Source organism: Gilbertella persicaria, assembly GCF_025201335.1.
Source record: "Gilbertella persicaria strain CBS 190.32 chromosome Unknown B0P05scaffold_1, whole genome shotgun sequence".
Lineage (NCBI taxonomy): Eukaryota > Fungi > Mucoromycota > Mucoromycetes > Mucorales > Choanephoraceae > Gilbertella > Gilbertella persicaria.
The window spans coordinates 214,707-235,170 of record NW_026251962.1 but is presented as its reverse complement, the minus strand read 5'-3'; the positions used below and the strand labels follow the sequence as shown (position 1 = coordinate 235,170).

The following is a 20,464-nucleotide window of genomic DNA, read 5'->3' as shown; positions in this document are numbered from 1 at the left end:
ACTAAAGACGCGTTCAAACTAAACTAAATCGACAAGAACAAAACAAGAAACGCCTTTTTTTTTCTTTTTTTTTTTGTACGTGGGTGATGAAGTATCAAGTGATTCTAGTGTTTGATTTGGAAATGTTTGGAGAACTTGGGTAACCCAAAAAAACAACACAGATCATTTCCCTCCTTCCTCATTTATCCTAAAAAAAACAGAACAAACTTCTCAGCTTGCATTAGACTAAAGCTGATTGGCTTTAGATAGATGATAACAAGCAACAAATAGCTATTTCTCGGGAACAAAAAATAATGTTGCGCAAACCTGAAAGGGATAGAAGGCATTTAACAAGATCATTTGTTCTCTATATTTGGTCACTCAAGCTGGAGCAAAAACATTGAGTTATCGTCATTGAATTACTTCTAATTAAGTATAGAACGATGTCATTGACTTGAATATTACTCATGTGGATAAACGAAAGAAAGAAAGAAAAAGCTTATTCCCTTTTAACTTCCGCCTATGTTTTGATTTACCCCACATTGATTCTTTCTTTTTCTTTTTTTTTCTTTTCTCTTTTATAAACAAAAACAAAAAAAAAAAGAGAGAAAAAGAAAAGTCATGCCCATCATGGACTCAAATCCAAACAATCACTCTTTTCCTCCACATTTTTCTCTTGAGCCTTCTACTTCTCGTAAAAGAAAACAAGAAAACTACCCTCACTTTCATCCAAACAATGATGAAACAACCACAGCATCAACATCATCTGACATGGAAAATTGGGTACCCACAGCTTCCAGTTCTTTTGTTCCCTACAATAATCCCTTCCTTCGTTATGATGACGACGGCAATAACACTGGCGTGGGAGAAAATCTAAACGACATACAACGCATGCTTAGCTTAGAGGATCATGATTTTGAACAAGAACCACACAAACAACAGCCACTACTACAGCTTCATGACTTGCAAACCAATTATCGGATTCAATCATGGAACCAGGCATCCAATCACAGTGGTAACACAACACCTGGATTCTTTACGCCTGGTTTTTTAGAGTCCTTGCAAGAAGAAAGCCATCCTCAATGGCCACAACAACAGAATCCTGTTCATAATCATATGGTAAAGTAAGTAAACAAACGAAATGCATGATTTTGAATCTTTTGTGTCTCATTCTATACTCAGCAGCCATTTGGTATCTTTGCACAAGAATCAACACCGTCCTCACCTATTCCAAATACGAGTGCCATGATGTCTACCACAGGTCCTGTCATGGCCTCTAGTTCGTCTTCTTCAACAACGTCTTCTCCTTCTGTCATGGCTACTGAAGACCATTTTCGATTTGTGGTTGATCAACGCCGATTGACCAATGCAAAGCTATTGCAGCACACATTAAATGAAACCAAATTGAAATCATTGATTCATCAATATGTGAGCAATCAACTTCATGACAAGGAAAGAAAAGTCATTATTCTCACCAGTAAAGTAGCTCAAAAGAGCTATGGTACTGAAAAAAGGTAACATTCAATGTTTGTTTCCATGACTGATGTTGTATAGATTCCTGTGTCCTCCACCTACGGCTATTCTTGTAGGTACAAATTGGTGGACATCGTCCACTTCTTTCAACACAAATGAAAATGAAGTTTTAAAACTGCCTGATGGCTCTCTTCTTTTCCCACCCAAACTCACAGTTTCCATTTCAGGTGAAGCAGTTCAATCAGGACACATTGAATGGTCTACTGTATCTGGTACAACCGTTGGACAAACAGGACAACATCTTATCAAGGCCTCTACTTCTGGTGCTTGCTCAAACACTCCATCCGAGCACCCAAGCCGGTTCCGTAGCTCAGCAGACGTCCGTAACCAACCTATTGAACTCTACAACAACCAAGCACAAGAGCTCTTGGGTTCGGGTAAATCTGTCTCCAAACACCTGTACATTAACGATGCAGACGAAAAGCGTAAACGCGTAGAAGCCATTGTACGCATTCAATTAGCCAATGGTCTCCAGTTAGGCGCATTTACATCCAAAGGCATCAAAGTGATCAGTAAGCCATCCAAAAAGCGACAGAGTGCCAAAAACATGGAACTCTGTATCCACCATGGTACCACTGTGTCTTTGTTCAATCGTATTCGGTCACAAACCGTATCCACCAAATACCTCGGCGTGTCTGCCTCGCCTATTCCTGGTCAACCTGCACGGATGGAAAACACTTGTTTTGTGGCCCGCACGACCAGTTGGGATCCCTTTGTCATCTGGCTGGTCAACAATGAAGAAAACAGCCACTCGAGTCTGTTGATGGGCGACAGTCTTGTTGACCTGTCTGACCATTTACCCCCTCCACCTGCTATTGCCATGAAGCGACAACAGATGATTCCTATCCATTATAATCAGCATGTTGTATTACAGTGTCTGACGACTGGTCTTGTGAGTCCGGTGATGATCCTCCGCAAGGTGGATAAAGCTTCAACAGTGGTGGGTGGCACCTTGGTCAACGATGAGGAAGTGTTGGGTGACCCTGTATCTCAGTTGCACAAGGTAGCACTTCAAATTGTCGCACCAACAAATGAACCACCCACCTACCTTGCTTGTCTGAATGATATGGTAGGCATGCACAAGATCACAGAGCCCCGAAAACCAGTTGTCATAGAAGAAAGTACCATGGCAGAGAAAATTGTGCGTAAGCGTCGTGTCTCGATTGATCCTGTGGAAGATATGTTTTCGCGCAAGTCGAGTATCAGTAGCAATAGTTCTACAAACACACGCAGGTCTTCGATTCAAGCAGGACTTGGTGCTTGTTGGCAAGAAGATGTGTCTGATGCTGCTGTATGGACCATTGTTGGCACAGGTAATAAGAGACATACTTTATCAAGTATTCATCCATGTTTGTTAGATTGTACTACCTACTCCTTCATGTTACCTACTCAATCTTTATTTGAAGAACAAGACGAGCCAACTGATAACACTGTTTTAAATACAACATTCCCTTTTCTTCTAAATTTGTCTATCAAATCACCCACTGTACTCCACTTGCATGGCGAGAATTTTTCGCGTGACCTTCAAGTCTGGTTTGGTGATTTGAAGTTAACTACTGAATATCGTAGTCGAGAACTTTTGGTGTGTCAAATGCCCTCACAACAAGAGCTATTGCATGTCAAAGAAGCGTATCATCAAATACCTGTTTTGTTTGTCAGAGGAGATGGTACACTTTGCAAAACAAATAAGTTTTATCCATTATAACTCTATGTTTTTTTTATGTTGTATATATAGTTCTATGCTTTTTTTTTTTTTTTTTTTTTTTTTTTTTTACATATGCACACACACACACACACAAATATATGCTGTATAATAAATAATAAATAATGACACCTTTATACATGTTTTCTATAAAAATTACAAATAAAATATGAAAAAGGAACGATATATATATATATATATATATATATATATATATGTGGGTGTATATGTACAGAGGTTATTGTATAGAGCATTGACAATAGACTGGACTTCTTCGAGTTTCATCTGGTGACACATTATTGTTTTCGTCTAGTTGGATTGGATGATACAGTGACGATGACGACGACGACGATGTAAATCTGTAGTTTTTCTCAGTAGAGATTCTTTTCTTTACATCGGTTGAGGATAGATCAATACTACTTGATCGTTTGCTGCCTAGATATTGCTTAAGTTTCAGAATAATAATAATAATAAAGGTTTACCTGCTTCAATCATCATTTTGCATTCTTCTTTATGGTTTGTATCAAATAAGTCATCATCGTTTTCGTCTTCATTTCTGTTTAGCATCATGATGATAGGTTCTTGTTCATGGTCCATCAGGTTAGACACGCCTGAATCATGTGCAGTCAAGGTATGTTTGCGTGTCTCCCATTGTTTCAAATTGGCCTGTATCTGGTCTACAGCAAACGAGAGGTCCACAAAAATCTCACGTACATTTTGAAACAAATCAAGCGCAACAAACCGAATAAAGCCAATCTGCGAGTCTTCCAGAATGACCTTGTCTCGGTCATTCATGGGTAACACAGGCATGCCGAGTTCTTTTTCTAAATCGCCTTGGCATACAAGTTCTTCCACCAAGAGTTCAGCCCATTTAGCACCCCATCGGAACGGACGGGCCTAGTTTATTCTGTACATGAGTGGGTTCAAGGCCAAGAGGGATATATGTATATATGTATGATAGATTCCTTACCACATTACTGATATCTGCACATTTGATCAAGGCACTGCATAACAAGTTGCGTTCAAGATCTGTGTCTTTGACTTGGTCTAAACGGAACCGAGTGGCTTGTTCTTGTATCTTGGCAACGTATTCTAAATGAAGTGACATGTCTGTTGCCAAGATACTGGCAACAACTGTTTTTCTGAATTCTATCCACACGTTTTAGTCACGACCTTGTTTTAGACAAATTACCTTTATAGTCTTCAGATTGTGTGCCACCTAAAAGTTGGATGATGCCATGTTTATTTAACAGTTGAAATAAAGTCATGGAATGCAAGCTTTCAAGGACAGAACGGTCATTGTACAATGTAGCCAAAGGGTTAGACGAGTTAATCAAGAACATATTGTTTACACCAGGATGAGCTGCATCATGTCCAATGGCAGCAATCAAGAGGGCAAACACATCCTTGGGTCTCAAGAGATCAATACGTCGAGTCTTGTTGGAAAAAGGTAAAATACCTGATTCGCACAACATAAAGAACAGACATTGAAGTACATCGACCGCATGGGCGAAATTGTGATACGGGTTTTCGTCATGATAAACACTTGCCAGGTCAATAATAAAGTCGTACCATTGGCCTAGCTATGTGTGTAAATGCAGATGCGTGTAGTCTTTATCGTACCTTTTGTGAGTGTCATCATCTGTTCTAGTCCTGGTAAGATCAGGATTTGTTTGAATATCAGATACACAACATGGACCAGTTCTTGTTGTGTTAGACCAAAAGGACTAAAATCCCAGCTATGAATCCTTGATGTAAGCTCCGTTAATTGTTGTCTATCATAAGAAGATCAGTAACATATATATATATATATATATATATATGCTTACTTGGTCAAGTTCATGTGTGTCTTGATAGTTGTCTTTGGTACAAAAGTCTCCATCATGATTTTTGACAAACTAAACACATGGTAAATCAACAAATAAACAAACAAATAAATAAACAAACAAAGACTTACTGTGTATCTTTGATTCTGTCATACAATGTCGTGGGGGAAGGTATGGAATGATGTTGTTCTGGTAACAATAAAGGTGGTTTAGGCCATACTTTTTTCTGTTGATATAATTTCTACAGGATTTTATATAAGTACAATAAAATCTTAGATGGGTTATAATACCAGAAACAATGTCTTGATCACATTTGAATAAAGTGGTTTTAATAAATAGTCTGTTGCACCAGCATGAATACAGTTCAACATGAGACTGGTGGAATCATCCCTTGAACAAACTAAATAAGACATGTTAGACAGAGTATAGACACACCTCATCTTACGCACCAATCAGTGGTATCAAGTGGTTTAAATCGCGTTTAATTTTTTCCAGAAAATGAACAATGTAATCATGATCATGATAATCTAGCGCGTCAAGGTCAATAAGCAGTAATGTGTTCTCTAAATCATGGCATTTCTCTATTGCTTTTAAAGGATCTTGTTCTCTATAGACTATGCTATAGTTTATTATGGGGTTTATTCTATTCTTTTATTTTATTTTTTATTTTTTATTTTTTTTTACCTTGACCAAAGGTTGAAACAAGTAATGGTTGATAATTATCTTCTTCAATAAGATACCCTTGTTGTTGTTGTAATAACACCACTGTACAAAATGAAGCATCCATCATGACAGGTGTATTTATACATACATATATATATATATATGTATATATATATATATAAAAAGAGAGAGAGAAAAAAAGAGAGAGAGAAAAAAAGAGAGAGAGAAAAAAAAAAAAAAAAAAAAAAGTGCGCCACTTGGCAGAAGAGAAATATAAACTTTTTGTGGTACTATCTATCTATCTATATATATATATATATGTATATATATAAAAAAATTTTTTTTCTCACTTGTCTGTATACCACGTGGCATGGTCCGGCCATTCCAAGTCTGTACTACTTTTTTTTTTTTTTTTTTTATTATTATTATCAAATAGAGAATGGCTATTATGCTACCAACCAGGATGACCACCTACAGCAGATGAACCTGTATAACTTTCACCCATGACACCATCATTAGCAGGATTATAAGTAAATCCAGCAAATTGTTCTTGCATTGTACTTGAGATTTGTGACTCATCCACAAGGGATTCTTGAGGTGCTTCAGAAGTGAATTCATCATCAAAATTGGTTGTATCAACAGCAGAATCCACAGAGGGTTTATAAGGTGGTTGAACTTTCTTTTGGTTTAGTTTCTTCCAATCAATACTAGAAAAGAAGGGGTGATTCTTGATTTCTTCTGAACCATTATTACCTAATCTCTCATTAGGATCCCTTGTCAGAAGCTATATATGATCATTGTTATCAGTTCAACAGATCCCATTCAGAATAGTTACTTACACCTCGCAAAAGTGATCTTGCATCAGCACTCATATCATCAGGAAATCGTAATTCATCTTGTAAAATCTTTCTATACATTTCATTTGTGTTCTCATCATAAAAGGGTGGTAATCCAGTCATCATTTCATACAACAATACACCCAATGTCCACCAATCTACTGTCTTTGTATAGCCTTGTCCGAGCAATAGTTCAGGTGCAAGGTATTCGGGTGTACCACAGAATGTGTTTGTACGCTCATTTTCCTTCATGTTCAGTTTACAGAGACCAAAATCACATAGAGCAATATGGCCATTATAATCAATCAAGATATTCTCTGGCTTCAGGTCACTATAGGCACATTGTTAGCAACATGTCGCTGATACCAGTCATATATATATATATATATATACGCACCGATAGACAACATTAAAATCATGAAGACATTCTAATGCACTCAATAATTCAGCTGTATAGAATCTAGAACGATTCTCATCAAATCTTCCTTCCAGCTGTAAATGATGAAATAGTTCACCGCCATTGATAAAAGCCAGTACCAAATAAAGTTTATCAGGGCTTTGGAATGCAAACTTGAGTGGCACAATAAATGGGTTTCTAATCTTGGCTAACACTGTCTTTTCAGCCATCGTATGTGTCACTTCTGAACGAGAAATAATACGGGATTTACGCAATACTTTCATGGCATAAATACGATTGGTATCCTTCTTACGGACCACATAGACTTTGCCAAAACTACCACGGCCAATCACACGCAAAAGATCAAACGAATCAAACGTGATGGGAGCACTGGTCTATGGATAACAGACAAGTCAGTGATTTATATGTATGTATGTGCTTACTTGTTGAGGTCGATAACATAGTTGAATATGAATAGAACCTGTACCACCCACAATATCAAGTACTTGATCTTCAATCCTACTAGAATCAAAGTTGGGCTGAACCTTAACACCACCCAAGAAAGCATCATTCGTAGTGCGTGGTGTCTCACCATGGGCTGTAGGAGGGTGACGCATATACATCGATATAGATACTTCTGAACTACGTGAGACATCACTACACACTCTGTTAGTAAAAGTGATCAGGATTGAAAATGACTTACAAATTAGCTCTGTATTGATAGATAGGGTTGCGCGTATCTCCTCCCAAAGAGTCAATCAAGACTTCATTCTTGTCGAATTCTAGCACGACATAAGGTAACCACCAATGCTGTTTACGGCTGAGAGAGTCACGGTTGGATTGACGACTCACAGCTACTTGTGAGTTGCTAGGTAAAGTCACATTGGAAGGAGGTGTAATACCTCTTGCTTCACATATACGAATAAGCAATACACCAGACTTGGGTTCATGAGTTGAAGAAGAAGGAGAAGGTGTAGTTGATGTGTTAGAAGATGCTGGAGGAGGAGGAGTAGGTTGTTCCTTGTTTTCTATAATAAAAAAGAAAAGAGATGTAAGAAGATAAAGAGAGATGGTCTAAGTATAGTTTACTACTTCTAACACCCGGGAGTTTCCAAGAATTCATCTACCATGAACAAGTTATTGATTGTCATCATCTACTTTATTGTGTGCTTACGTTTTATTTTCTCGTGATGAATAATAAAAAAGAGATGAGAAAAAAAAAGGGGAGGGGGGAGGGGTTTATTAACTGTAATGAGAAAAAAAAACTGGTTACACATCTATGATTGGATAGCATTAAGCAATGGCTTTAGCGGATTGAATCATTGGCACGACTAAAGAGTAACGTGTCATAAATGGTATTTTTGAACCCATATATCTAGACCAAACTAATATGAGTTAGTATACAGTCAAAAGCATAGGTTGTATACTTGCTCCAGAATGAGAACTTCTTGCCTAACCATCGACCCACAAAGGGGAAAATGACAAGTGAAAACAAAGCATTGAGCTGTTCTTTACTTTCTTCCCATTCAGCTTCTGCATCATAAGAATAAACACTATCTTCCTCGTCTTCAGTATAGTGAGGAGGCTGATGGTCTTCATCAAGACTGGAATAAGGGTTGGCATCAAACGTAGACATGGTAAAGAAAAGTAAAAAAAAAAAAAAAAAAAGATAAAAAATGGCTTTGGCAGTCCCTTCCACCAATGACCGTGTTTATTTTATGCATTGAAGATTGAATCGTAGTTTTCTTTTAGGATAGGGTTCAAATTGACATGCATGATATCGAATATGTTGAAGAAAAGGCAAGGTCTTCAAATAGTGCTTAAATGGGTGTGTGATGTGAATATGCTCTAATGAAGCAAAGGCAATGCTTGCTTGTTGGTGATGATCTTTATGCTTTTCAAAGTAGTCCTTATTGGAAGATGGATTGGAGTGATAGACCACAGGTCCCAATAGAATAGACGAATTATGGGTATGTTCAATCCATACCATGTTTAATGTTGGGCAATGTTCAAGTACATGAGTCAAGAGAGCCATACTATCGCACAATCCTAGACAAAGTATATGCAATGTATGTAATGCAATCGAATGCCTATTGAAATAAGAAGAGAGACTGTTCGAGTAAGGTAAATATAACCAGTTTAGACTGAGAGTACGGTGGTCTCGAATACATATAGTAGGTTCAAAGAACCGACTGGTGCGTAAAGAATCTTGAAACGAAGCAGAGACATGCGTGACGAACTGTCGATTGGCTCTGAGTTTATCTATAAACTGCCATACTTTAGTCATGGCTTGATTATTGCTAGGTAGTTGGATGGACTCTTCTCGGTTTGGCAAACCAGTGTTCTTCATCAATAGATCAAAGTGTTTGCATTGACTGAATCTGTCTGTAAATCTATCGATAAAGGCATCTGTATGCTGGTAAATCCATCTTAAGAACTTTGTATCGGTCAGTGTGATGGCACACTTCTTTAGCTTTTTGAATGGAATAGTATGCACCATATAATCCACATAGCTATCTGGCAAATCGGGTAGGATAAGCGTTAGTTCTTTAAGACACGGCAAAGGTGTCCATTCCATCTCGTCTGTCTCTATCAAATGATACTGAGATGATAAATAGAAATGTTCAAGCTTTGGGCAGGCACATAACACACGGATCATGTCCAAACGACTAGTTCCAGACAGAAAGTCATTCACTATCTTGAGATGAGATAATTGATGAAACTCCGAAAGAAAACAAGCTATTCGGTAGGTACTCGAGCCAAAATAATCTTCCAACTGTAAATGATCCAATGTCAAATGTGTAATTGTATCCGATAACCATTGATTGACAGACACGTACAAGCCCATGATAATAGGATCATGGTGATGGTCTCGACTGATATCAACCCTTGATAGATACTTTAACTGTTGCTTGTCCATCTTGAGCAAGTTGAGTAAATACCATACTTGTCGGTCATTGGTGGAGAAAATCAGTGTCCTTAGACAAGGCAGCCTAAGCATGATGTCCTTAAGCTCTTGTTCTGTCCATTCATACTTGCGTGGTTCGTTTCTTCCATGATACAGCGTGAGTTTTTCAATACATGGTCCGAGCTTGGTTTCTTTTAGAAAGGACAAAAAGTCTTTTTGACTAGGTCCAGTCAGAGTGATTTCTCGATACAGTGCTTTCGTAGCATGCAAATGCCATAATTTGCACACATAGAGACAGGAGAGAAGCGTTGTACGAGGCACAAAATAGAAAATCCGTAAATAGACTTCAGTTGGAAAGTTATTCATGAGTTCAAGAAGAAAAACGTAAGGAGAAAAAGGTTTGTTTAATAAGCATACGTGGCGCAAATAAAGTCAAAGTTGTGCTACATACTATTTTATGTACAAATCTGCTTCAAGAAGTCTACGTGACTTCAATGTTGTGGGGTTTCTGCTTTTAAGAAAGTCTAAAAAGGTCTAGCAATTTAAATCAAGTTATTACAATTGTTAATGGATTTCTCGGCTAATTATGTTTCTAGAATCGGCAGACTGAATGCATTAGAACTATCTGAAGAAGAAGAAAGCATTCGTTTTAAGCTCCTTCCAATTCTGCAAGTAGTGTATCAAGGACGATTGGTGATGGAAAACTCCCGTTTAACAATCAATGTTAACATTTCTTGTCTAGCTTCAATACCTACTAAAAAGCGCAGAAACATAAGAGAGATGACAACTCAATCGAATAAGAAGTTATAGCTATATCTTCTTCATGCAATATTCTGAAATGCACTTTCAATGAATTATATGTCACACAGCTGTAAAGATAAAGTAAAGAATTTATAAACCAGGTAAATGACGCTGAAATTTTTGATTAAAAGACATCTTTATTGTAGCAAAACACACGTCAATATTAAAGTTGTGAATATGATACTCAAAGATAGTCTGTGCTTTGTTTGATGTATGTTACAAAGGTCATCTTTTATGCAGCATGCAACACAAAACCTCCAAACACTTTAGAAGTATTATCAAAAAGTCCCTTTCTTTAATTTAGAGGGTTTAGTTATCTTGAAAACAGGACGCCTTGTTTAAACAGGTAGTTTAGTAATAAGATAATTACTTATGTAATAGAAAATTTAGGTAAAAAAAAAATGCTACAACAGTGAAAAAGGTAATTTTTCATGTAAGTCTCTGTCTATTTCTTGTGCATGTAAAAGTACTATAAAGTATGTTTATAGATGCATCAATGCTTTAAACACCTACAAACGATGTTTAGTAACATCTATGGTGCTTTTAGAGTTGATTTGAACAAAAAAAAAAAAAAAAAAAAAGAAAAAAAAAGCGACTTGTAAAAATTGGCCAGAATGACCATTTGAACAAAGGGGTACTTGTCCATGAAGATATCCAACCTGATAACTCTTTGAGCTTCTTTCTGATGTCAAATAACGAGAAACAGAGCTATCATTGAGATCAAGTACTCAGAATAAGAACAAGAAGCTCTACTTTTCAGTGAATATCTCTGCTTGCTAGTTGTACTATAAAAATAATATGAACGAAAAACTTTGCAAACGTTTTTGCTTATTTACTCGATATTCTAGCAGCAACATTATTGTGATCTTTACATCAATAGAGTCAGAAGATAAAGGCCTACAGCTTTTGTCTCTGCACCGAACCAAACAGCCGCATCTTCATGCAGTTCTCAGCAAAAGCTCGATTTTGATGCAGCGGGAAGAAGAATTGAAGTTGTCTTCCGTTTTCAATCTTCGCAACATAGCTACATGGTAAGTCCTATATCCATTTAGTCCACATTCGTATTATAGGAATGCCTATTTTTCTATATCTCCATGTTTCTTGGCACTCAAAGCAATACAAGATGCTTTAGAGAGAGAGCTATTGCGAATGCACTTTATATGACATCTAGAGCAAAAATGCTCAAAACACAGCTTAAACGCACTATTCCTTGATGGACCATTACTCGACAACCAGACTATCAAAACAGCCCATTTTTCTTTTATTTAAAGCATGCTCTTTTGATCCCAGGAATCGAATGGTACCATTGGTTTGGCTGTTCTCTGAAATTTATGTTTTTGACCCATGAAGGATCACGGAGGCCCGTGAAGATAAAAAGAAAAAAAAACAAAACTCAAGAATTTTTAGAATGACCCCGATGTAGGTCTGATCCAACCGAAATCAGACAAGACCATGCCCAAGTATTTCTAATGAAGAGAAAGCGAGCTTACTAAGATGAAAAAGGCGATTTAATTCGAGCATTGGCTTCAAACCTGTATCCAGATTTCATTGTACACTGTAATTGATAGAAAAGAGGCTCATTTCAGCAGACATTGTCCGCTAAACGGGTTCTTATTTATACATTATCTGGCTCAAGAAGTTTCTAAGAGCCATTTTTGCTATAATACATGTCATTCTTATCGGCAAAAGGATCAGCCAATCTGTAGGCGCATAAACACTCGTTAGGTATCATGGCTTTTGTTAATACAAGTTTTAGCGTACAGGATTCTTCATTTAGACTATTAAAGCTGTCCAGCGCCGCCAAATAAAGGGCGGTTTTATAAAAATCAATGGGCGGGTATTGAAATTCCAAATGACGGAATTGAAAAATCTCAAAGGGCAGTTTTTAGGTTTCCAAATGACGGAAATTATTCATTCCAATTGACTTATTAAAAGCCTTTTTATTCAAAGAGGTTCACTACGTAAGCATTTTTGAAAGTTATTAACAGAATGTTGCACTGTATTTTTAAGAACGATTGGCTCAATGTATCCACATGACTCAACTATTCTTGATTTCAAGTCCTCAGTGTCGTTAAACTGAGTACGCTGAACCTTTCCCTTTAACACAGACCAGAAATTTTCAATAGGGTTGAGCTCTGGAGAATATGGGGGGGGGGAGGTATATACACCGGTAGCCGTACTAATGATCATCTTCTCAATCTCAGCAGAAGTGTGAATAGGTGCATTATCCATGATAATATAATAGCCTTTCATGGCAGGAAATTTGTCCATTTCAAGCATGGTCTTATAAATAAAACGCATGTAATGGCCCGTTACAGTTCCCTTGGACATTTTCTTGGTCCCCTCTTTCTTTCTTTTTCTAGCGCCATCAACTTTAACTCTCTTGGGAGCTATTGGGACCCTAACCTCCAAGTTTACAACACCTGAAGCTGATACTGCACTTAATATGGTATGCGAAATTGCCCTTGTTGTTGGCGTTACTACTACTGCTGGAGTACCTTTGGCGGAGCGTGCAGTAGGACCCCGCATATTTATATTGAAACCTGTTTCATCGACAAACACACAATTTGCGAGGTAATCCATATCAGTCTGGATCCATTTCTCAACTCATAAACGTCGTTCTTCAATGCGTCCTGGGGTATTTCTTCCTTCCGGGTGACGAGTTACGCGCTTTACAGTCAAATTGCATTCATTAAGAATGAAAGATCCAACTGAAGACTTTTTAAGGTTGAAGCCTTCAAAAGCTTTAGTTAAACTTTCGACGGCGTCTTCTTTCCTTGCCTGAGGGTGTTCGTCGAAGAAGTTGATCAAATGATATTTGTGCTCAGCTTGTAGTTGCGAAGGCTTCCTGTTAAATTTGTTGGTTTCCTTCTCATATATATCCCAGTCAGGGTCCTCTCTTAATCTTTTGGCCCATTTTTGAGCTGTGCGTTCAACGATTCGAGCATGCCTTCCTGCTGCTACGACACTCATGAGTTTTAATCGAAGACAATAAAGAAACAAACTCTTCTAGTCGTTGGAATAAATATTGTACTTCGAGCTAGGTTCCTTTTTTATACACTTCTCAACTTCTTCCATCACTGTATCGAGTCGAGGCTCGGCAGGGTCGAGATTTGACATTACTCGCGTCCTCTGGTACTGAGTTAAGGTCATGAGTGTTTCAATGTTAAAAGGATCGCCTTCCTCTTCCCAGTCCATTGCTTCAGCTCCGTTTTCATCTAAAATCTCGCTTTGGCCATCTTCGTAAAACATTTTGAAGCTCATTTTGTATGTAAAAGAAAAACGTAGATTGGAAAGAGCAATTTCCGCCTTTATTTAAAAAATCCGTCAATTGGCGTTGGCGGCGCTGTACAATTACTTTACACCACAGAAAGAAGTTGGGAATAAAGGTCTCTTCCAATCATATGCCATAAAAAGCTTTTGTTATTGGTAGTTGTCTATCATTTAAGCAATTTGGGTAGTAATAAGTTCTTTAGAAACTACACCGTTCTAGCTTGATCTAGATTGATAATATTGTTTTAGGAGAAGGTGTATTTATATATTTTTAGTAGAAAAACAACACATGGTCATATGATAAAATGGTTATAGTGTACAAATGAGGAGGAGACTCTAGGCTCCCATCATGATTTTGAATTCTTCAAAACTAATCTGACCATCACCATTAGTGTCAGCTTCCTTGATCATTGCTTCAAGTTCTTCTTCTGATAAAGATTCATTTAAAGAGGCCATCACTTTACGAAGCTCTTCGCGGTCAATCAACCCATTACCATCAACATCGAAAACCCTTTTTGTTACAAGATGAATAAACACTTGATCATAAAAGAAAGTAACTTACTTGAAGGCTTCTCGAAGATCATCACCTTCGTTGCCATTCTTCATATGTTTAACAAGACCCAAGAATTCAGAAAAGTCAATATTGCCATTGCCATCGGCATCCACATCGTTAACCTGATCGTGTTATTTAACATTTGAGTTATTTTAATTGGTTATGCTTACCATATCTTGGAGCTCTGCTTCACTAGGATTCATGCCAAATTTACGTAAAACAGTGCCTAATTCTTTAGCAGTGATACTACCATCACCGTCTGTATCGAATAATTGAAAAGCTTCTTTATATTCAGCAATTTCTTCAGGAGAGAGTTGATCAGACTATAAACGAATAAATAATTTTTGTTTAATAAATAAGCGTACCATATTTCTTAAGTGAAAGAAAAAAACGAAAACGAAAATATTAAAAAAAATTAATTAAAAAATTTTCAAACGTCAACTGAATCTCAATAATTGCTAAACATGGCAATCTTACTTTTGGTCCATTGACTCGGCAAGGAACCAGTCATTTCAATTCACTTCTAAAATTATATATACAACAACTCTTTTTTTTTTAAAGTTTTAAGTTCCAATCATAAGGGACATTTTAACTCAATTAGGCAAATCAACAAAATCTCTACAAATGACGTTGGTACATCATGCTGTACAGCAAACATTTTAGAATCGTGGGAAATTGGAATTTGAAGGCCCTTCAAAATGTTGTTCATGTGACCTGGATTTATCTTTTATAAATACAACTACAATTTACAATTCTCTTCTGCTTCTTTTTTATTATTATTACAAAAATGACCCGTCACTCTAGCAAAGAAGTTGTTGAATTAGAATCTACTTATGGTGCTCACAAGTAAAACATAATCAAAAAAAGAGAGGCATGTTTATATTAACCTTGCCATTAGCTACCATCCCCTCCCTGTTGTTTTTTCTGAAGCTAAAGGTATTTGGGTCTGGGATCCTGAAGGTAACAAGTACATGGACTTCTTGTCTGCCTATTCTGCTGTCAATCAAGGCCATTGCCACCCTAAAATTGTCAAGGCTCTTTGTGATCAAGCTTCTAAATTGACCTTGTCATCCAGAGCTTTTTACAATGACGTCTATGGTACCTATACAAAATACATGCATGATTATTTTGGTTATGACATGGTCTTGCCCATGAACACGGGTGCTGAAGCTGTTGAGACTGCTATCAAGATGGCTCGTAAGTGGGGTTATGTAAAGAAGGGTATTCCTGAAAATGAAGCCATCGTGTTGTCTTGTGAAAACAACTTCCATGGTCGTACAACAGGTGTCATTTCAATGAGCACTGATCCTGAATCTTATGGCGGTTTTGGTCCTTATTTGCCCTTGGTGGGTCCCAATGTTCCTCAAGCTAATACTTTGATTCGTTACAATAACCTTGAGGATCTTGAAAAGGTGTTGGATACAGTTGGTAAGCATGTTGCTGGCTTTTTGGTTGAACCTATTCAAGGTGAAGCTGGGTAAGTTGAATAGAGAAAACATACGTCTTGGCCTTTAACACAAAGGATTAGTATTATGGTTCCTGATGAAGGTTACTTGAAAAAGGCCTATGATCTCTGTAAGAAGCACAACGTCCTCTTCATTGCAGATGAAATCCAGACAGGTCTCGGTCGTACCGGTAAAATGCTCTGTGTCGATCATGATCAAGTCCGCCCTGATATTGTTCTCCTTGGTAAGGCTCTTTCAGGAGGTGTATATCCGGTTTCTGCCGCTTTAGCTGATCGTGACATCATGTTATGTATCAAGCCAGGAGAGCACGGCTCTACTTACGGTGGTAATCCTCTTGGTTGTGCCGCTGCCATTGCTGCTTTAGAAGTCATCAAAGAAGAAAACTTGGTTGAGAATTCTGAGAGATTAGGCCAAAAGTTCAGAGAGGCCCTTGTCAATTTGAACTCTCCTATTGTAAAGACAGGTAAATGAATATCATTGGATCACAATTGATATATATTGACTTTCTGTTCTAGTGCGTGGTCGAGGTTTATTGAACGCTATTGTGATTGATGAATCCAAGTCAGAAAGAAGTGCATGGGAACTTTGCTTGTTACTCAAGTCTCGTGGCTTATTGGCTAAACCTACACACGTCAATATTATTCGTTTAGCCCCTCCTCTCTGTATTACTGAAGAAGAATTAATGCAAGGTGTTGACATCATTGCTGGTGCTTTAAGAGATATTGTTAATATGAAGAAGGAAGACATTCCAGGCGAATTTGAGCATTAACTACTATATAATTAATATAAAAACATGTAAACAAGATAAAGTTTATTAGCATCTTTCAAAAATCTTGTACAAATCAGTCAAATTAGCTAATTGTGTCACATACTCTTTTAGACTCGTGGGAGCAGAAAAATAAGTCTTGAAGCATGGAAAGATCAAGTGCTGTACTTTCCATAAATAACCTTCCTTGTCTTCTGTGGGTGGTTCAGCACTGTAAAAAATAGCCAATTCTTGAGAGAAAGTATGAAAACATTCTTTTTCGTTTTCCCAGTCCACTTCTGTTCCTAGTCGAAGCAGAAATAAGGGCAGCTTCTCCATAGAAGGCACATAATCTCGTATGACCATAGGTAATCCAATCAGATAACCATCCTTAGATATGTCAACTGAAAAGTATTCCTTTAACATCTCAGCTCGAGAAATAAGAGTGGCTGTAATTAACTTTGACAAACATGAGTCACTGATCTTGTATGATAAGCATTTATGTCTTTACCTCTATCATTTCTTGAGGTGGTTTGACATTGGTAGGAAGCGTGTTGTTTTCTATTTCGTGTTCTATAGCGATTTTGAGGCAATCCCGAATTGATATTGGCTCTGAAAACTTTAATTGTCCCATATTACAAAATTCATTTAAAATAATTTGGTACATCAGTTCTTCACTAAAATAACAAGTCAATATCAAATCCTTGCTTATCTTACCTACCTTGCTACGTTGTAATTAATGATATATATATTCTGTTCATATTGTATTAAAGCCAGTACATCGTCCACACATCCTATAAACGTATGATTTGAAAAGACATTGGTCAAATCTATACAGCGATGAGTTTTATGTCTTTCTAGCGTATTGTTCTTCTACCTTGATTCTCTGCTTTCTTTATCTGTTTTCGTAATTGTAATACACTTGTGAGCCGTACTTTTACCCTAGGTTTATCTATAGTGTTGATGATTGGTTCAGCATCGATTTCCATAGTGTCTTTTTGCATTGGAGTAGGTTTATGTATAAAGGCATCCAAGGTGGTAACTCTGCTATCTGTTCTAACATATTTATATTCTGGGATACTCGTATTACTACTGGGCACTGTCTCTGATGGGAAAGAGTGAATAAAAGTATACATTTGTATCTATCATTACCCTCTTCTGTTGTTGTCTTTTTTGTGGCTGGATCAGATGCACCAGGCAATAATGCTTGTGTATAAAATGTTCTTGAATTGTTTGCATTCTCAAGCACTTCTTGAAACAAATCACTGATAGCTTGAACAATACGGTCTTCATGCAAGAAATGAACTTCCTTTTTGGTTGGATGAATATTGACATCGACATTCTTTGGATCAATCTCGAGACTTAGGTAAACAAATGGATGGCTTCCTTTAGGCAACAATAAGCCATAGACACTTTCAATGGCCCTTTTGATAGAGGAACTTTCGACTGCTCTATCTACAATAACACATATAAGTCCTCAACATGCTTAATTTAAAATAACACTTGCGATTAATAAACAATAAGAGTGTCATACGCTTCATACTATAGTTTGCATTCGAGATTTGTCCATTCAGCTTGAATTCAAGTGTATCAAACGTCTTTTCCACAGGCAGTAGTTCAGAAGCGACAGATCCATGTATCTGCCGAATATTATCTACCACACTGGCACCTGTCGAAGTTTGAATGTCAGCCATGGTAGCGCCTTGCTTTCGACAGGTAAAACTAACCCCCGCATTATGCACAGCATATCGACCCACGATATCCAAGATGCGGTTGTACTCATCGCTCGGTGATTTCAAGGCTTTTCTTCTGGTAGGTACATTAAAGAACAAATCTTCAGCTGTGATCTGTGTACCATTGTTGCCAGCACATGCTTTTGGCTCCGCACTTGAGCCTGGTCGGGCTGGAATTAATGCACCGTCTGAGTACAATGCTCGATAAGCACAAGGTGAATTGGCTGTCTTGGTGGTGATGGTAACGTGAGCCACATGCGATATACTGGCAAGTGCCTCTCCTCGAAATCCATGAGTGGAAATGCCAGACAAATCTTCAAATTTGCTTAATTTGCTTGTAGTAAAGCGTTCACAAACAATAGCCATATCTTCTTTCTATCAAAAAGGATTAAAGATACATGATGCTACTCTTTTTTTTTCTTCTTGCTTACGCGAATACCATGACCATTATCTTGAATTTGTAGTAGCTTTAAACCGCCGTCTTTGATCAAGATCTGGATCTGTGTTGCTCCAGCATCGAGGGAATTCTCAATCAGTTCTTTTAAAGCGTTGGCAGGTCGTTGAATGACCTTGAGATGAGTTAGTCATTGCTCGATCAAGTTTCTTTCTTTACTTCTCCTGCTGCTATTCTATTGACAACAGCTTGATCTAGTTTTTTAATATTTGGTATGCCTGTCATAATAAAAAGCAAAAAAAAAGAGAGAGAATTTTAAGTATTTCTGCTAAAATTGCAAGAGAGTCATTTTATAGACTTTTTAATTATGCTTCATGTAGAATAGTGCTATTAATTATTAGTTTGGTCAAAGACATATATTGAAACATACATACTTTGTGAGTACTAAATGACTTTTGATTCCATTTGGCACATTACACACTTGATATGCTTTTCGATTCTCAACGTATGCCTTTTTTTGAGCATCAAGCTAATTGCGCAATCTTATTTTATACAGTAACTTTCCTTATAACTTATTTTTGAATAAAATTGATAAGCATAATAATAACACTAGCGCTGGATTGGCAGTCTGCTACAGGTACGACTGCTTTCCAGAATAAACCATCATTTCTGCCTTCTAGTTCCCTTCTTTCGAGTTTCTTATGTTTGAGTATCCATAAAAGAACATATCGATGCATAAATATAGCAAGTTTTGAAAAAGTCAAAAAATCGTCAATTTGCCCTTATGATACTCTTACGAAATCTTCAGTTTCACTATTTTGCGATTTGTGAGCGACAGAGACATTATAGACATAACATGCCTTGGTACGAATTATTTCTCTAGGTTTATGAAATACACTCAAAGTGTTAGATCTGCAAAAGTAGCATAAAAAGTGTACGTTACGGCTAAAAAACAGAAGAATACGTTTTTGAAGGATAGCTCACTATCTTGATATTCAGCATACTATGTTTCCTAGACCATTAAATGATTCTTATCTATATCTACCAACTTTGCTAATACACTTTTCTCATAGCTCTTCGTTTTTAGACACTTTTAGCCCATCATTTCTCTTGAGTTTCAATTTTTTTTCTATTATGTATTGGATGAAAGTTTTATTTGGAAAAAAATAAAATCATCGTATAGATGGAAACTAGTGTATGTGAAGCAAAGTGACTAGCCATATGAAATATCTTCAAGGCAATGCTTTTGTGGAAGTATTCAATACGATTATATGGGTCTTATATAATCCCAATAGAAATAGCCGTCATCTAGGCTACCCTTCAATATGTCCTAAAAGAATATATCAAGTATTTCGTTCGTCGCTCCTGAGAGTCAGTACTCTTTATATCTTGTCTTGTTCAATGCTGCAGATGGCAATACCAATACCACAAGTAAAGGACACCATTCCACAATGTCTTCAATTACTTGGCACCTGACACAATTGTTGATACCTAAGAGATACAATCTTCCATAAGGGATTATGGCAAAATCTAGAGCACCACCAAGAGTGACCAAACCAATGTACTAAAAAATTTAGACGAAAGAAAAGCGAATTTCATTTTAGTTTTTGACAAGATCATACTAATTTAAACTCAGTTTTTCTTTAGCGGACACT

The 20,464-nt window shown here is 37.1% G+C and overlaps 11 protein-coding genes across 11 annotated transcripts; 3 read left to right on the top strand and 8 right to left on the bottom strand.

Moving 5' to 3' along the window:
- The first annotated feature begins 1,164 nt into the window (after nucleotides 1–1,164).
- On the top strand, nucleotides 1,165–3,256 carry B0P05DRAFT_520880 (beta-trefoil DNA-binding domain-containing protein). Its single transcript, XM_051575811.1, has 2 exons — nucleotides 1,165–2,825; nucleotides 2,871–3,256. The coding sequence occupies exons 1-2, from the start codon at nucleotides 1,523–1,525 to the stop codon at nucleotides 3,215–3,217; spliced, it is 1,650 nt and encodes a 549-aa protein (XP_051439634.1). The 5' UTR covers nucleotides 1,165–1,522; the 3' UTR covers nucleotides 3,218–3,256.
- A 174-nt stretch (nucleotides 3,257–3,430) lies between these two features.
- Nucleotides 3,431–5,870, bottom strand: B0P05DRAFT_520878 (uncharacterized protein). Its single transcript, XM_051575810.1, has 9 exons — nucleotides 5,490–5,870; nucleotides 5,331–5,440; nucleotides 5,172–5,281; nucleotides 5,044–5,112; nucleotides 4,838–4,989; nucleotides 4,407–4,793; nucleotides 4,185–4,363; nucleotides 3,697–4,111; nucleotides 3,431–3,649 (listed from the first exon to the last, which is right to left on the bottom strand). Exons 2-9 carry the CDS (start codon nucleotides 5,409–5,411, stop codon nucleotides 3,453–3,455), a joined length of 1,590 nt encoding a protein of 529 aa, XP_051439633.1. The 5' UTR covers nucleotides 5,412–5,440; nucleotides 5,490–5,870; the 3' UTR covers nucleotides 3,431–3,452.
- A 241-nt stretch (nucleotides 5,871–6,111) lies between these two features.
- On the bottom strand, nucleotides 6,112–8,144 carry B0P05DRAFT_2821 (kinase-like domain-containing protein). The gene is made up of 6 exons (XM_051573434.1): nucleotides 8,029–8,144; nucleotides 7,640–7,964; nucleotides 7,380–7,593; nucleotides 6,937–7,331; nucleotides 6,543–6,870; nucleotides 6,112–6,487 (listed from the first exon to the last, which is right to left on the bottom strand). Exons 1-6 carry the CDS (start codon nucleotides 8,057–8,059, stop codon nucleotides 6,155–6,157), a joined length of 1,626 nt encoding a protein of 541 aa, XP_051439632.1. The 5' UTR covers nucleotides 8,060–8,144; the 3' UTR covers nucleotides 6,112–6,154.
- B0P05DRAFT_520857 (uncharacterized protein) lies at nucleotides 8,037–8,594 on the bottom strand. Its single transcript, XM_051575809.1, has 2 exons — nucleotides 8,368–8,594; nucleotides 8,037–8,321 (listed from the first exon to the last, which is right to left on the bottom strand). The coding sequence occupies exons 1-2, from the start codon at nucleotides 8,570–8,572 to the stop codon at nucleotides 8,230–8,232; spliced, it is 297 nt and encodes a 98-aa protein (XP_051439631.1). The 5' UTR covers nucleotides 8,573–8,594; the 3' UTR covers nucleotides 8,037–8,229.
- Nucleotides 8,595–8,599: 5 nt separating this feature from the next.
- Nucleotides 8,600–10,321, bottom strand: B0P05DRAFT_520855 (uncharacterized protein). Its single transcript, XM_051575808.1, has one exon. It carries the CDS (start codon nucleotides 10,208–10,210, stop codon nucleotides 8,648–8,650), a length of 1,563 nt encoding a protein of 520 aa, XP_051439630.1. The 5' UTR covers nucleotides 10,211–10,321; the 3' UTR covers nucleotides 8,600–8,647.
- A 2,268-nt stretch (nucleotides 10,322–12,589) lies between these two features.
- B0P05DRAFT_454458 (uncharacterized protein) lies at nucleotides 12,590–12,781 on the bottom strand (the record flags this gene model as incomplete). The annotated part of the gene is made up of 1 exon (XM_051573922.1): nucleotides 12,590–12,781. A coding segment is annotated over one exon (192 nt), but the record flags the coding sequence as incomplete, so codon positions are not given.
- A 471-nt stretch (nucleotides 12,782–13,252) lies between these two features.
- B0P05DRAFT_576595 (uncharacterized protein) lies at nucleotides 13,253–13,897 on the bottom strand (the record flags this gene model as incomplete). Its single annotated transcript, XM_051581713.1, has 2 exons — nucleotides 13,253–13,649; nucleotides 13,680–13,897. 2 exons carry the CDS (start codon nucleotides 13,895–13,897, stop codon nucleotides 13,253–13,255), a joined length of 615 nt encoding a protein of 204 aa, XP_051439628.1.
- A 44-nt stretch (nucleotides 13,898–13,941) lies between these two features.
- On the bottom strand, nucleotides 13,942–15,129 carry B0P05DRAFT_633283 (uncharacterized protein; the record flags this gene model as incomplete). Its single annotated transcript, XM_051583517.1, has 4 exons — nucleotides 13,942–14,429; nucleotides 14,481–14,593; nucleotides 14,642–14,794; nucleotides 15,094–15,129. 4 exons carry the CDS (start codon nucleotides 15,127–15,129, stop codon nucleotides 14,255–14,257), a joined length of 477 nt encoding a protein of 158 aa, XP_051439627.1. The 3' UTR covers nucleotides 13,942–14,254.
- Nucleotides 15,130–15,217: 88 nt separating this feature from the next.
- B0P05DRAFT_520851 (ornithine-oxo-acid transaminase) lies at nucleotides 15,218–16,751 on the top strand. Its single transcript, XM_051575807.1, has 4 exons — nucleotides 15,218–15,317; nucleotides 15,370–15,948; nucleotides 16,000–16,400; nucleotides 16,453–16,751. Exons 1-4 carry the CDS (start codon nucleotides 15,259–15,261, stop codon nucleotides 16,704–16,706), a joined length of 1,293 nt encoding a protein of 430 aa, XP_051439626.1. The 5' UTR covers nucleotides 15,218–15,258; the 3' UTR covers nucleotides 16,707–16,751.
- B0P05DRAFT_633281 (DNA mismatch repair protein Mlh1) lies at nucleotides 16,752–19,195 on the bottom strand (the record flags this gene model as incomplete). The annotated part of the gene is made up of 8 exons (XM_051583516.1): nucleotides 19,029–19,195; nucleotides 18,847–18,984; nucleotides 18,184–18,790; nucleotides 17,835–18,137; nucleotides 17,560–17,787; nucleotides 17,404–17,512; nucleotides 17,194–17,359; nucleotides 16,752–17,141 (listed from the first exon to the last, which is right to left on the bottom strand). The coding sequence occupies exons 1-8, from the start codon at nucleotides 19,092–19,094 to the stop codon at nucleotides 16,752–16,754; spliced, it is 2,007 nt and encodes a 668-aa protein (XP_051439625.1). The 5' UTR covers nucleotides 19,095–19,195.
- A 735-nt stretch (nucleotides 19,196–19,930) lies between these two features.
- Nucleotides 19,931–20,384, top strand: B0P05DRAFT_2712 (uncharacterized protein). The gene has a single exon (XM_051573399.1). It carries the CDS (start codon nucleotides 20,031–20,033, stop codon nucleotides 20,283–20,285), a length of 255 nt encoding a protein of 84 aa, XP_051439624.1. The 5' UTR covers nucleotides 19,931–20,030; the 3' UTR covers nucleotides 20,286–20,384.
- The last annotated feature ends 80 nt before the right edge of the window (nucleotides 20,385–20,464 follow it).

Excerpts from the sequence above, each read along its gene's own strand:
- B0P05DRAFT_520880 (XM_051575811.1), top strand. The coding sequence starts at position 1,523 with ATGTTGTATAGATTCCTGTGTCCTCCACCTACGGCTATTCTTGTAGGT. Across the intron at positions 2,826-2,870 it reads ATGGACCATTGTTGGCACAG|ATTGTACTACCTACTCCTTC; the intron begins GTAATAAGAGAC and ends CATGTTTGTTAG.
- B0P05DRAFT_520878 (XM_051575810.1), bottom strand. The coding sequence starts at position 5,411 with ATGTTGAACTGTATTCATGCTGGTGCAACAGACTATTTATTAAAACCA. Across the intron at positions 4,990-5,043 it reads ACACACATGAACTTGACCAA|ACAACAATTAACGGAGCTTA; the intron begins GTAAGCATATAT and ends TTCTTATGATAG. Across the intron at positions 4,364-4,406 it reads ACAATCTGAAGACTATAAAG|AATTCAGAAAAACAGTTGTT; the intron begins GTAATTTGTCTA and ends ACGTGTGGATAG.
- B0P05DRAFT_2821 (XM_051573434.1), bottom strand. The coding sequence starts at position 8,059 with ATGAATTCTTGGAAACTCCCGGGTGTTAGAA. Across the intron at positions 7,965-8,028 it reads GAAACTCCCGGGTGTTAGAA|AAAACAAGGAACAACCTACT; the intron begins GTAGTAAACTAT and ends TTTTTATTATAG. Across the intron at positions 7,332-7,379 it reads TATGTTATCGACCTCAACAA|ACCAGTGCTCCCATCACGTT; the intron begins GTAAGCACATAC and ends TGTTATCCATAG.
- B0P05DRAFT_520857 (XM_051575809.1), bottom strand. The coding sequence starts at position 8,572 with ATGTCTACGTTTGATGCCAACCCTTATTCCAGTCTTGATGAAGACCAT. Across the intron at positions 8,322-8,367 it reads CAAGAAGTTCTCATTCTGGA|TTTGGTCTAGATATATGGGT; the intron begins GCAAGTATACAA and ends AACTCATATTAG.
- B0P05DRAFT_520855 (XM_051575808.1), bottom strand. The coding sequence starts at position 10,210 with ATGAATAACTTTCCAACTGAAGTCTATTTACGGATTTTCTATTTTGTG.
- B0P05DRAFT_520851 (XM_051575807.1), top strand. The coding sequence starts at position 15,259 with ATGACCCGTCACTCTAGCAAAGAAGTTGTTGAATTAGAATCTACTTAT. Across the intron at positions 15,318-15,369 it reads TCTACTTATGGTGCTCACAA|CTACCATCCCCTCCCTGTTG; the intron begins GTAAAACATAAT and ends CCTTGCCATTAG. Across the intron at positions 16,401-16,452 it reads CTCTCCTATTGTAAAGACAG|TGCGTGGTCGAGGTTTATTG; the intron begins GTAAATGAATAT and ends TTTCTGTTCTAG.
- B0P05DRAFT_2712 (XM_051573399.1), top strand. The coding sequence starts at position 20,031 with ATGAAATATCTTCAAGGCAATGCTTTTGTGGAAGTATTCAATACGATT.